Below are 14,061 nucleotides of genomic sequence, written 5' to 3'. Positions count from 1 at the left end.
ACTCTAGGACTGAAGATAAAAGCACAGGAGACACATGGATGCCTAGGGCTGCAGAGCAAGCTTGGGTGCCTGCCTCACAAACGCAGGGCCCTTGTTTTGATACTGAACACTAGAGGAGGATGGGAGAGGGTGTGAGAGAGGAAGAGAGGGGTGGGGAGGGAGGGGGAAGAGAGGCTCTCTCTGTTTACAATGACCAACCTTGTTTATGCCCGGGATTTAAATCTCACAGTACGCTACACCTTTGAATATAGACCGGCAGGCAAATGTCATTAAGGCCTGTGTCCCTCCTGTCCCTTCCCTTTTCCTGGCCCCACCCGGAGCTGCTGCTTCTCTGCCTCCTCTGAAGTCTGGTGCATCAAGGAGAAGGCTGCAGAGGAAGTTCCATGTGTGTCTGCGAACTGAACCCTAAAGAAAATGTAAGGCCACAGACACAGGCCATTTGTACCAGCAAGGAGAAGTCCTACAGAGTCTATGAGGTCTCCCAATGAGCGCCTCTAAATTTATACACTAAGAGTGATGCTCACGAGCCCTTCTCTCCAGCCCAGCCCATCCTCCCTGCTTCCCACCCAGCCTCAAGAGTGGGGGCTCATGCCTGCAACCCTGGGACTCAGGAGGGTGAGGCAGGAAAGGAGAGGACAGGCTAGGTGGGCTACATGAGGAATTCCCCACCAAAAAAATTCAAATCTTCATCAATTTAACTTTCCAGACTTCCATTTCATATATTGACTATAAGTACAGCTTACCTCTTAAATAAGTAGGTAATAGAAGCTAACTTTAACTAAAACTGACTAACAAACTAAACACAGAAATGCTTAGCCTGTATAATCAAGCCTCCTCCCTTCTTCTAATGTTTATAGCCCCTTCCATGGAAAGCCTTGTATTCTGTAAGTGTACATTTCTGCGTGGAACGATGCTGATCTTAGGAACATTTTACAGATCTTAAGACAGCAAAAAGTGCTGTTGGAGATGGCACATTCTCCTTGAGCCCTTTCTACAGAACCCTATCTTTCCAAAAGACTAACTCCTAAACAGACAATCCAAACCACTAGCTTACAGTCAATACTTTCTAGTAGTTTTAGACATACATTTAGACATACATTTTAAACGGAGCATATGTGTGCATGTGTGTGCACATGTGTGCATGTGTGTGGGTGCGTGCAAGCTCACACACATTTGTATGTCTGTGAGTATTGTGTGTGTGTTCATGCACACATGCCTAGCCCAGAGGAAGACGATGAGCATTTTGCTCTGTCATGCTCCATCTTATTCTTCTGAGGCATGGTCTCTCACTGCGTCTGAAGCCCCAGGGACCCTCTGTGTCTCACTTACATAGCCCTAGAGCCACCGTCTTAAGTGTTTCTATTGCTGGGATGAGAATCATGATCAAAATCAATGGGGGTGGGCATTTAATCTCAGTGTGTGAGTCTCACGTCACACTCCATCACCAAGGGAAGTCAGGGTGGGAACTCAAGCAGGGTGGGCGGGATCCTGGAGGCAGAAATGATGCAGAGTCCATGGAGGGTGCTCCTTAAGGGCTCGCTCTCATCCTTGCTCTGCCTGTTTCCCTGTACACCCTAGAACCTTCTGGGGGTCGCACCACACAGTGGCCGGGCCTTTCCCTTCAGTCATTAGTCAGGACACTACTTGCCTGCAGGCAAGTGTATGGAGGTACTCTCTCAGTTAAGAGTCCTTCTTCCCAAATGACCCTGGCTTGTGTCAAGTTGACAAAATACTAGTCAGCACAGCCACAAATACACATGGCCACATCTGGCCCTTCCTGTGGGTACCGGGATGTGAGCTTAGGCCTGCACATTTATGCAGCAAGCACTCTCCCCCAGGGACCCACCTCTCCAGCCCCTCAGAGGAATTTTTGAAGTGACAGAGTCTGGCGATAAGACATAAAACAAAAAAGCTATCAAAATATCATTTTTCACACCTTGTAACCCATAGCCAAGTGACAATTTCTGCTGGGGGGTGTAGTTCTAAGGGAGGGTGCCTGCCAACATTTCCTCTGGAGAATACCCACGTGACATGACATCTCCCACAGACAGTCAGTGCTCAGAAATCTCAAACGACATAACTAAAAATAACACAGAAAACTAGCTCTGTTCCTTTGAAAAGAAATAAAGCTATTATAATTAATGTTAAGGTGCCATCTTTTACTTCAAAATTTTTTATTGTATTTATTTGTATGTGTGTGTGTGCATGTGTGTGTGTGTGTGAGCATGTGTGGAGGTCGGAGTTCCTCTTTTAGAAGTTGGTTTCTCTCCTTCTACCATGTGGGTCTCGAGACTCTTAACTCAGGTTCTCATGCTTTGTGGCAAGCTCCCTTACCCACTGAGCCATCTTACAGGCCCTAACAATCCATCTTTTAAAGGGTAAGATAAGAACACAATGTCTTCCTTCATCCCTGTTAGAAACTTTGTGCCAAAATTGATGTCTCTATCAACGGTAGCCCCACACCTATCCTCCATGCCTCCTGTCCACTCTGAACATGCATCCTCTTTCTGGTCCTGGAGGATGGTTAAGTTTGCTGGAGCATGCATGCTTTTTGGACACCCCTTGTCCCCTCCTCAGCAACATCCCCAGAGCTCTGCAGGCGCCTCTCACTCGCCTGCCCTGTCCTGCTTCCTGTCAGATCCCCAGGTTTCCCAGGCTTGTGGTACCACATACAACTGTTGTGGTTGGCTGTGAAATGTATCTGAACCCTTGCTTGTCAGCCGCTGGAGGTGTTTTGTAAGACCGTGGGACCTTTGGGAGGTCCGGCCTTGCTGGAGCAAGTGAGACTCTGGGGAGTGGCCTTGAGGCTGCATAGCTTGGGCCTTCTCTGGTTTCTATGGATACGGTAAGTAGCTGCCCCGCCTTCCCCTTGCTGTGATGGCCCTGTAGACATCCTCTTCAGGTGCATGGTGATGACAACAAGGAGAGTAACTACTGTAGTGCCCTTAAGCCTCCTGTAGCCCAGAACTGTGGCCTGATGCTTCACATGGCCAGGGTGTGGAGGCCTCAACATCAATATTCCAGGCCCTGGTTATCAAAAATGAAGCAATTTTTGGTTAAAAGAAAAAATGTAATTCTGCTCGTCGGAAAAACGAAGCCTATGCTGTTGAGGTTTTAATGTTTTTGTTGTTGTTTTGTTTTCCCATGGCAACTCAAACTTTCCCCCCCAGGAGGTGCAGCCAATGGAGGAACCTGCTTGACCACCTGTTCCTCCCCTTTCCACAAACGTTCAAAGCCTCTGGCCTCTGTGTCCTTTCCGGAGAAGGATGCATGAGTAAGTGGACTTCTCAGTTCTCTCCTCCACTGAACACAGTTCAGGATCCAAGAAATGCTGCCACCCACCCACCATGGGTAAGTCCCTCCCATTCCACCTAATACAGTCAAGATAATCTCCCAGCGGCCTGCTCACAGGCCCATCCCCAGGCTATCCCAAGCCACCTTCACTCCCCTATCACAACCCAGCCCCTCAGTATCACAAAGGTTTCCCTTCCAAGCCACAACCTCTCAACCTCTTGTCCCCACAGCCTCGTGACCATGTTACTGTAACACCGTCACTCCCTGTTCCCAGATTGAGGACATGATGTGACCAAGGGCTTCATGTTCCTGTTGCTGTGACCCTTCCCACCATACTGGATGGGCCTTGAAATCTGAGCCAAAATTTTTTCCTCCAAGTTGCTTTTGACAGGGTAATTCCCCAAGAAACTCAAGACAGCCTTAGTGCTGTGAGCTTGCATCTCTTACATAGCTCCCATCATCGTCCCTTGGCTTTTCCCACCACCATGGTGAAGTCGTGTCTGTGTGATCATACGAATTTCTGATTAACACCCCCGTGAAGGCACAGGCAAGCCCTGACTTATATGTGTAACTCAATCACATAGAACTTATTGTTGAGTGTCTGAGCATTCTAAACGTATTGGTTGAATGAACAACTGTTACTTTATGATCAGGATTCATAAATGCTCATAGAATAAATAGTCCAAGGCTTCCATCACTGCTACCCAATCACTTGATTTCAGTTTTCCACCCTGAACTTGCGGTAGATGAACGATTGCTTATTAATCACAGACTACAGCCACCTGGAGTAGTAATGATAACAATGTCCCCAAGGAATTCTTGACCAACTTTTCAGCATCATTTCCTAGCAAACCACTAAAAGTGGACAAACTCCCATGGGACAGTGAGTGGAGGGATGAGTGACGAGCTCACGGCAGTGGCTGAGGTTTGTGGAACTTTACGGCTGGACTCTGGTGCCACGGATGAGCCCAGCTCTTCGATACTCACTTAAGGCAAACCCATCGCTGCTGTGGAACACTCTACACACTGTAACTATGTATTACTCTCACTGGTTAATAATGAGCTGACTGGCCTCTAGAGATTGGGCAGGAAGAGATTGGGCAGGAGGGCCAGACTAGGAGGACACTGGGTAGAAGGGCAGGAGTCTGGGGAGTCACTAGCCAGATGCAGAGGAAGCAGGGTGTGTAGAAAACAAGGCAACGAGCCATGAGCCATGTAGTAGAACTTAGATAAGAAATATGGGTTAATTTAAGTTGTAAGAGCTGGTTAGTAACAAGTCTAAGCTATCAGCCAATCACAAGGGCTAGTTAGTAACAAGCCTAAGCTATCAGCCAATCATTTATAATTAATATTAAATCTCCTTGTGATTACTTGGGAGCTGGCTGGTGGTTCTGTTCCCCCCCCCATGAAAAACTTCAATTACATAGCACTTTCCAGAAAGGATGAAATCACAGACTAACTTGTTCTTATAGTCTCACAGGACCATGGTTTGGTCTGTATGTCATTCAGCAAACCATACCTGTGCAACCCCAGATCACCCTGCCACTTTTCTGAGAGCTCCTTGAAGCTGGTACCACACACTGGGGCTGGGGAATCCAAGGGCAGCTATGTGGGAGGGAATTCTGGGCCCTGGCTTCTTCTGATGTAGTAAGAATTCACAAGCACACTTGGGCACCCCGACCTCTTCTGGTTAGTCATCAAGCATGTCTCCTTGGCAGGCCATCTCACACCTGAATTCTGGAATGTATAGGCTGTTATGGGGGTGGGGGAAGCAATGATTTTAGGGAATTTCCTAGACTTCCAGGGCCAAGAGGCCAACTGGTCTACCAGAACCAGGTTGCTCAGGGAGGATCACATAAGAAACCCTGCTCTGAAGAGTTAAGGTCAAATCCATGTCCATGACACAAGGGTTCCCCCAGCTCCTCTCTGAAAGTTCTGTTGCTTGTAATATCCATTAACTCAGTTCTAGAAACTTCTAGGGATAATAGAAAACTACCTGCAGAGCCCAGATTCATGATAAACACCCCTTTCTGACTTTAACAGCCAACAGTAATATTCAGGGCATTGAAGATTATCTCAATGACACTTCTACCACTAAGGAAGGCCATACCAAGTCCTTCTTTTTATATTTAAATGTGAACAAAAAGTTGTAAGGTCTCAGTACATCTTATCAAAGAATCTTTGTTGTTTTACTCTCATTTGGTATAAAATGGTTCACTAGACATAGCAGAAACCCTTGCTCTGGGGATGGAGGGTTGGCTCTGTTTTTTTAGAAGCCCCAAGATCCCCGAGACCCTCTTCTGGCTTCCAAGGCACCACAAACGTGTGTCATAAGCTCATACAGACATACACAATAATAAACAAATAAGAATAGACTCTAAAATCCTTGCACTGAACAAAATAAGGGGTGAGGTAACCCAGGTATACAGTCAGCTCCAACATGGTACTTACAAATAGCTACCAAAAATTCAGTACCTCAGTTTAATTAGTGGCAGAGTAAAAATCACCATAGCAGTTAAAATTTTTGATGGCATTTATAATGTCATAGCTTCAAGGTGAGAGGGTGGACTCCCAAAGCCACCACCACAGCTGCCTCCCTCATCTTTTCAGAGAGGAGTTCCACTAGGACTCCAGGACTCATCTTTCCAAACTTGCCCAGTGTCACTCAGGTGTAGTCCAGGCTAGCTTCAAATTCACCATAGCTGGGGATGACCCTGAGCTTCTGGACACTGTGCCTCTACTTCCTGAGTGTGATTCTGAAGGGTTACCAGACCAGCACCACCATGATGCTCTTATAAATCACTTGGGATTGACCCAGGGCTTTGCAAATGCTGGGCATGCCCCCTACCAACTAAGCCACAACCCCTGCTGGCAGTGCCTTCTGAAGTCGGCACACTTATTAATAATTATGATTATTTGGAAAGGCGAGTGTATAGTTGTGCAATAATCAAATGCCAGTGTCACCCCCCTACAATCTAAGGAAAAGTACTAAGAATATTTAAAAGAAATATTAAATAGTATAATTAAATTTGAATGGTGATACCACTCCTAAGGACTTAAATGTTATAAAGACATCTGGTATCATGACATTAGATGGTCTAAAAAAAATAACTTAAGGATAATAATTTTCTCACAGTGTAAGAAATGTTATGCTGGGAAGCGAAAACAAACAAACAAACAAACAACTTCTCTTTTCTCCCTCTCCCAAACCTTAACAACAATCAAGACTTAGTCTCTTAGATATGATAATTTAGGAATAATGATCTATAATTACTATATCACTTAACTATAAACATTTCATTCATTCATTTGGAGTGTATATACAGGTATATTTCAGAGAAATTATGGGCACTCATCTTATTCCAGTTTGGAACTTAAAACTGAATATTTTGAAAGATTTGCATTTCATTTATTTGATAAAATAACACAGTTACAGGCTACAAAATACAAAATTTCCAACACGCAGGCTTGTGCTTTCCCAGAGGAATATGGCATGAAGTAAGAAGGGAGTTCATGGGTGTGTCTTTATTGTCTCTGCACCCTGGTCTTTCTTGCCTTCTTGTCTTTATCTGGACACCTAGGATTCTCCCAAGTTGGTATTGAAAGCCTGGGCTCAGCTCTTGGCAGGGGTTGGGGGTTATAAGAAACAGCTCCCCTCTTTCTGGAGTTTTTCCAGTTTTCCACTGAGCCCATGTGAGCACAGAAGGTCTAAGGGCAGGCCAGCCCAAGGGCATGCATCAGCCTAAGTTCCCGCACTGGCGGCCTCTGCAGGCTGGAGGTGGCTCTGTGAACGCACAGGGACAGAAACCTGTGTGTCTCTCTTCTTGGATGTCTATGCCTAGAATCCACTTGAGGGCTTGCACAGCAACGTGCATTTGATAAACCCTGTTGACAGGCCGTGTCACTCATAACACTTACTGATAGATAAGTTCCAAAGACCTACACGGTTCTTGACCATTCACCAATGCACTGTGTGACCCCAGTGCCGGGCATTCAGAGCTGAGCACACAGAAAGCAATCAATCCACCTTTGGGGGCTCACTATCTACCAGATGGGTAAGATGCGGCTAGTTCAAAAAACAGCCAGAGGCGCTGTCAGGAAGGAGGCGTTCTGGGCCACCCTAGGTGGCCTCCAGCACACAGTAACTTCCCCCTTCTTTTTTGTTATCCATCAACAATCATACTGCAAAAAGTTGTTTTCCTTCATTCTGTACTTTATTCCTGTGGTGTGGTAGCCTCCAAGTCCCCCGTGGCTACCTGTTCATCCTGTGAGATGGTAGTTTCGATGCCCCCCCCCCAATTGCTACTATGTGGCTGTATTCTATGCCTTCCTGGAGACTTAGAGCTCCCCAAACACCTTCAAGGCATTCATCTCCGCTTGGGTGTGGACGTGTTGGTATTTGTGCAGCTCACTTCTCTGGGAGGAATGGCTGCTAAGAAGGGACACATTTATCAGTGCCTGTCACTTCTGAGTATCTTTAATTCTGTCCCATTATATAGCAGGTATTTTATTCAATACTTTGACATATTAGTCATCATAACGAGTATTGTTTCTTTTGGATATTTTTTAGGGTGAATACACTAGATTTTGTTTTTTTAATACCAGAAAATTCTAAAGCATTAAGAAAATCCCCTGGATCTGGTCTAAGAGACTCTTTGGGCCAAGTCTGTTTCCAGGGACTCTAGGGACCCTGTTTAAAACTTCAGCTTCCCCTCTGTGTAGTCCCCTGCAGCCACCCTCTTCAGGCTGCTACCTGCTTGGCTCCCAGGTTAGTGTTCTCCTTCCTCTCAAGGCATTTGTTTATTTTCTCTGTCACAGAGATCTTAGTCCTTTCTAATTGCAGAAAACAACCCTCAAGAAATAAAGCTTCTGACAAAAGCCCTGCTTGTCCGGCATGTGCCCCAGCCCGGAATCTTCCACCCCAGGGCCTGGCTCACTAGGAATCTGAACAGCACAGCTAGAGTTCGGCCGTAACCAGAGAACCACAGAGCTGGTGTATAAGGGACTCCAGTGCAGACAAGGGTGTCAGGGAAGACAGCGCTCCTGAGGTGGGGGCTGCTGCCACCACCTTCATCCTGATCTCACTGGCTGTAGGGACATCTCTGTGGAGAGTCACTAAGTCCTACCGGAAGGGGGCAGATGAAGAAAATGGCCCTGCTTGTAAAGATGCTTTTCTTTTTATTTCTTGAAGTCTAAAATTGCTCCAAAAACATAGTCTTTTAATTGGAAAAAGGAAGGGGGGAGGGACACAGGAGAGATGGCTCCATGAAGATGCTAGTTTCTCTTCCACAAGGCCAGGGATCAGTATCCAGTGCCCACATGGTGGCTCACACAGCCTGTGACTGCACTGCCAGGAATTTAACACCCTCTCCTGGCCTCTGTGGGCACTGCATGCATGCGGTGCACAGACATACATGTAGGCAAAGTGTCCATAAACATAAAATACCCTTTTAAAAGTTCAAGGAAATGCAAGTAGAGAAGGAAAGAAAAGACAAAGAGGTAGAAGACAGGCCCTAACCAATGCTGCACCCTGCACGACACCATCACACTATAACTTCCCTCCATGGCTGCAGAGACCCAGTAAAATCTGCTAAAAACAAACAACAACCAACAACCCCAAATGCATGGGGCCAGGGGTGGTTGGGAAACAGAGGGAGAATGGCCCCCAATGTGGGCTGAAACAACACTCCGCCTTCTACAGGAAGTCCAAGAATTTGACACCGGAAAGAATCTGGAGCGAGAGACCAAAAGAGTTAAAGCTTCCAGGAATCCGTGGGCTTGTACAATAGTGGCCACCATCTACAGGTGGCCTTTGAGCACTCACAATAGGAGGAGTCCAAATTGGTGTGTGTTAAGCTAGAGTGAAGAGGAGCCAGATATCTCAATAACTGTATGCTAATTAAAACATTATTTTGACACAGAAAGCTAAATGAAATATATTACGAGAGCAAAGTGTACTTGTCACCTAACACATCTATTAGAATATTTTGAGTTGCACAGATGTTTTTGAGTACTGATGGGTATATTTCTAGAATGTTCAGGAAAGCCACAGGTCCCCTACAGGGTGCTATAAGGGAGTCCGACTACCTTCAGTAGTAATTGATTAACCCTAGAAGGTTGGGACACAAGACAGCATTCACAGACAGACTAAGTGAGAGAAGACACAAACTGACAGGAATAGATGACTTTCTTTGCTTTAGCAATTTTTTTGTTAAATTGCCAAATAATTCCTAAGAAACAGCACACGCTCTAAAAATAGAATTCAGTCTAAGGAAAAAATTCAACACTTCAGAAACACATTTACAGCATGAAACAAGGTACAATTTTCCAACATAAAGAAGCTATAATCAGTCATTGGATTTAAACTAGAAAATAAGAAAACCAAGGAATCATCAGGGCATGGGGGACTATGTCTCTGAATCCCTCAGAGTACTGTGCAGGTAGGAGGCTGATACTGTCCAAGTTCACTGGAGAGATCAGACACATGCATGACTGCGGTCATTTACATTGTATTTACCTCATGTCATCTATTTCTTGAGGCCATGTCTCTGGAAATTCATGAGTAAAAGATTTAAAAACAGAAAGAATGCTGATTCCAAGTTATCCAAACTGAGTGGAACCAGAAACCAGATTCTCAGACATGTAGGTATGAAGTAAGTCTAGCTCCCCTAGGTTCTGCACATTTCTGGTTACCTGTATAGAGCACACACAAACTTCAGATCTGAGGTGATATGCTAGCTCATGGTCCAGGATGTTTATTTTATAAATTAGGTGCTGAGCCAGAGAGACATGTAACTTGCATGGAATTGCTTGCTGACATGCCAGGACTCAGGCTGTATGGTGCAGGTGTATACTTGGCTTCCTAAGGATCACCTGGGCCATATGAAAACTCCAGCTGGCCAGAGGCTTTTAAAAAAATGAGGGATCAAATAACCCCTGTGTGTAATGTGTGCATTAGAACACTTCTTTTAAGTAAATTTAGTTGTATGGACAGGTAGCTTAGGTAGCAGAGCAGAGTCCACACCTAGGATGCTCAAAGGGAAGCCTGGTACCCAGGAATGAGAGATCAAGCGCAGGGAGGTACAGGGAGAAGACAAGGAACGGCCTCACAAGCTCATGTTTCCCGCTCCCCGCATTGCTCACACACACATCCCAAGTGCCTGGACACTTTCGGAACTCTGGTGACCTGTTTTTCAAATCACACACCCCTTTCCATGAAGTACAATGATATGGCGTTTCAGAGTAGCCAGACTAACTAGCCAGCCTGTATGAGTTGCAGGGCATAGCCTCATAGACAACGATGATAACATTGGGATAGGAGTTGCTTTTCTGGATGGAGGCTAAATTTTCACTTCTTGACATGTGTGAGTGCACACACACGCGCGCGTGCGCACACACACACGCACACACACACAGAGTGACTTTGCATCCAATCTCTTATTTAAAAGGATTTTTGTCTTTTCAACTTTATGTGCATGAATGTTTGTCTACATATGTATACATGACATGTTCACTGAGCCAAAAGTGAGTGTCAGATCCTATGGAGCTAGAGCTACAGATGTTTGCCAGAGCCACCATGTGGGTTCTGGGAACTAACTGACCTGGGTCCTCTGTAAGAACAAGTGCTCTTAACCACTGAGCCATCTCTCTAGCCCTGGGCATCTCACAGTGAAAGCTTTCCAGTCCTTCCATAAATAGTGAGCAGCAAAGTTACTTTACCAGGAATCTCCTCTTTGAGAGAGAGGGAGAGAGGAAAAGAGAGAGGGGCTGGAAAATACCAAAATCTCAAACATTTTATTGTATTTCTACAAAGCTTCCCCCTTCCATATCAGGATCAGGACGTTAATAAACGTCCCAAGACTTTGCCTTGAGAGGGCCTGGTGTCCCATGGAAGTCTAATCTATTTCTAAACTATAGGTGAATGAGAGTGAAGAACTTGTCAAAGCATTCGGGCATCTCCCAGGGGTGGGGTGGCATTCGGAGGGTACTTGCAGCTACACACCACGCAGGATGCTGAGGTACTGTACCTTTGCAGGTGAAGCATTTGATGTGGAAATGCTTGGTCTGGACCCGAAGCACTTCGCCCTTGCATGGCTCCCCGCACTTATGGCAGTGAATGGCAGGCTTCTCTGACGAGTGGTGAGGGTCCTGAGGATGGGCCACTGGAAGGAAACAGCGAAAGACGTAGGTGAAAAGGAAGCATTTCTATGAAGCTATCTTTGCAAGGATGTGTGACCATGCCCAGCTTGCAGCGGCACCCCCCCCCATGACCTTGGATCCACACCTGCATGGGTCAGCGGCAGCCTTCACAGTCCACTGGGGACACACATGCTGTCTTCTGCCTTCTGTCTTGCCTGTCAAGGGCTCCTGATTGTACAAATCACAACCCGTTTCCCTTTGAGCTTTGCGATCAGTAGTTGTGGCATCTTTTTCGCTGACTTAGCACACACACCCCAGCAGGTGTAAAGCAAAGGTTCCCTCGAGGTGGGGACCATTTCTTACAGTCTGTTTGGTTTCTTTCCTAAGTGTATTCCATGTCCCAGCTACCATCTGGAATCATGCATTGGAAACAACTTGGGCTATGTGAAACAGTTTCTCACTGCCATCATCAGAGGGCGTTTTCTATCTTAAACTGGGGACCCATCTATCCTGCATGAGACTCTCATGGCGTACACAGGGCTTCTCATATACTATGAATAAAAACGTAAAAATAATGACAACCTACGAAGCCTGAATCCCTTTGCACATGACCTGCTTCCCTGCCCATAAGGCAATGGGGACCGAACCAGTTGGGTGCATATGAGGGGTCTCATGGAGATTATATTCCTAGATCTGATGGGGGATGTCTTTCTGTATGCTGTGAATATATGTTTCTCTTATTGGTTGATGAATAAAGCTGTTTTGGCGAATTGACAGGCAGGAAATCCAAACAGGGATAGGGAAAGGTAGTAGATGGGGTCAGGGACACACAATGTAGCTGCCAAGAAAGCCAGAGATTGAGGCATCGCCGGTAAACCAAGACCACTTGGAGATACACAGATTAATTAAAATGGGTTAATAATTAAGAGAGAACTAGCCTGAGCCATCAGCCAAACAGTTTATAATTAATATGAGCCTTTGGGTGTTTATTTGGGACTGAATGGCTGTGGGTAGGACAGAAACCTCCATCTACACAGATCCATAGTGTAGTTTTCAGAAAATGAAAGTTAATTTGTCCATCCTGGCCTTAGTCAGGTGCAGAGCCTGAACCTAACTGCAGAGGGGCAGGAGAAAGGTAGAGAGACAACTCCTGGGTTTCCACAAACTCAATGGTTTGTGTCTCTTGCAGATTACTTGGCCCGAGACGGTCAATAGCCACTTGTCCCCAGGACTTCCTTGCTGGTGAAGAGCCTTAGGACCCATGTGACACAACCAGGATCTGCCCTTGACCAACCAACACAAAGAGCAGCAGCAATTTTAAAATATTTTTCAAACGTTTGTCAAGCGGGAAAGGTGCCCTGGACAGCTCATGTGAGACTAAGACCCAATGTAGAAAGGCCATTAGAGGGAGAAGCCAGCTGTGTATAATACCACATGTATAAAAGCATTGTATGTCTTCCCAGGCAGCTTCCCATTCAAGTACTAACCAGGCCCAGCCCTGCTTAGCTTCTGAGGCCAGATGAGCTCGGGTGTGTTCAGGGCGGTACGGCCATAGGCAAGCATAGCCTGCATAATGTTGTTCGGTATAGGGCTCCCCCTACCCCCTTCTCATTTTGCAGAAAAGAGTTTTGGCAAGATGGCACAAACAACCAGTTCCTGGCCCCGTTTCTTGTGAGGTTTTGATAGGGACCAGGTGTGGTCTCAAGCCAAACACGTGATCAAATTCTTAGCATCTTTGCCTGGATCCCAAGAATGCCTGGAGGCAGGAAACCCACATCACAAGCCACCTGCATTCCTCTGCCTACCTGATAAGATCTCTCTATGTTTACCACCAAATTCACGTCTTCTACAGGAATTTAGGAGGGGCATGCATGCTATCAAGATCTCTGAGAGCAATGTACGTTAAAGGTCAACAATCTATTCACATGGGCATTAAGAAAAACGTTCTCTCAAGAGCGCCTGCTCCTATGCCGGTGGGGGAACATGTGAGGTTTTCACTATCCGCCAGTTAACTTCTTTTTCCAGCAAAGTTACCATCACTGGGTATTACCCTAACCCTGGGCAGGTGCTTATCCGTCAGTCATTTTTCCCATTTTCAACACCCTTGCCTGGTAGTGGGATGAGCAAAGGCGGCTGAACAGTGCTAACAAAGTAACAAAGTAACAAACAGCTAGAGTGTCTCAAAGTAACAAACAGCTAGAGTGCAAAGGTCCACACCCTGGCCCTTCTAGACCCACTATGCTCCTCCCATTCTATTAGGATACGCCAGGAAGTTGTTACAGGCAAGATGTTTACTTAGCCAATTCTAAGTGCATTTCTAAAAGAACATCTAGGGTTTGGCTTTCAGAGAGAACACTGACAAAGTATGAGGAAAAGGTGTCTCTAGGTGGGCCCAGGACCCTGGTTGTCACAAAGTAATTGTGCAACCCTGGAATTAGAAATCCCTATGGCGTATTTAGAAAGGCAGATGTCAACTCATTCCCAAAGGCTGTTGTATACAAGATAAAAAGAAAATAACAAATGTTGGGGGTGTGTCTCCTGGAAAAGCAGAGCTCCTAGACACAGTTGGTTAGAATGTCAAGTTAGTATAGTGTTATGGAAGACTCGGTGGAGGTTCACAAACAACAT

At 45.9% G+C, this 14,061-nt stretch overlaps 1 protein-coding gene across 1 annotated transcript in view; it reads right to left on the bottom strand.

The window, feature by feature from the left end:
- Ablim1 (actin binding LIM protein 1) overlaps window positions 1–14,061 on the bottom strand; it is a 160,963-nt gene that overhangs the window by 123,278 nt on the left and 23,624 nt on the right. Inside the window, exon 2 of the mRNA XM_051200032.1 lies at window positions 11,322–11,456. Coding sequence (XP_051055989.1) covers window positions 11,322–11,456 — 135 coding nt within the window. The remainder of the gene's footprint in view (window positions 1–11,321; window positions 11,457–14,061) is intronic.

Source organism: Phodopus roborovskii, unplaced genomic scaffold (assembly GCF_943737965.1).
Source record: "Phodopus roborovskii unplaced genomic scaffold, PHOROB, whole genome shotgun sequence".
In the NCBI taxonomy this organism is placed as follows: Eukaryota; Metazoa; Chordata; class Mammalia; order Rodentia; family Cricetidae; genus Phodopus; species Phodopus roborovskii.
This window is presented reverse-complemented; position numbering and strand designations above follow the sequence as displayed.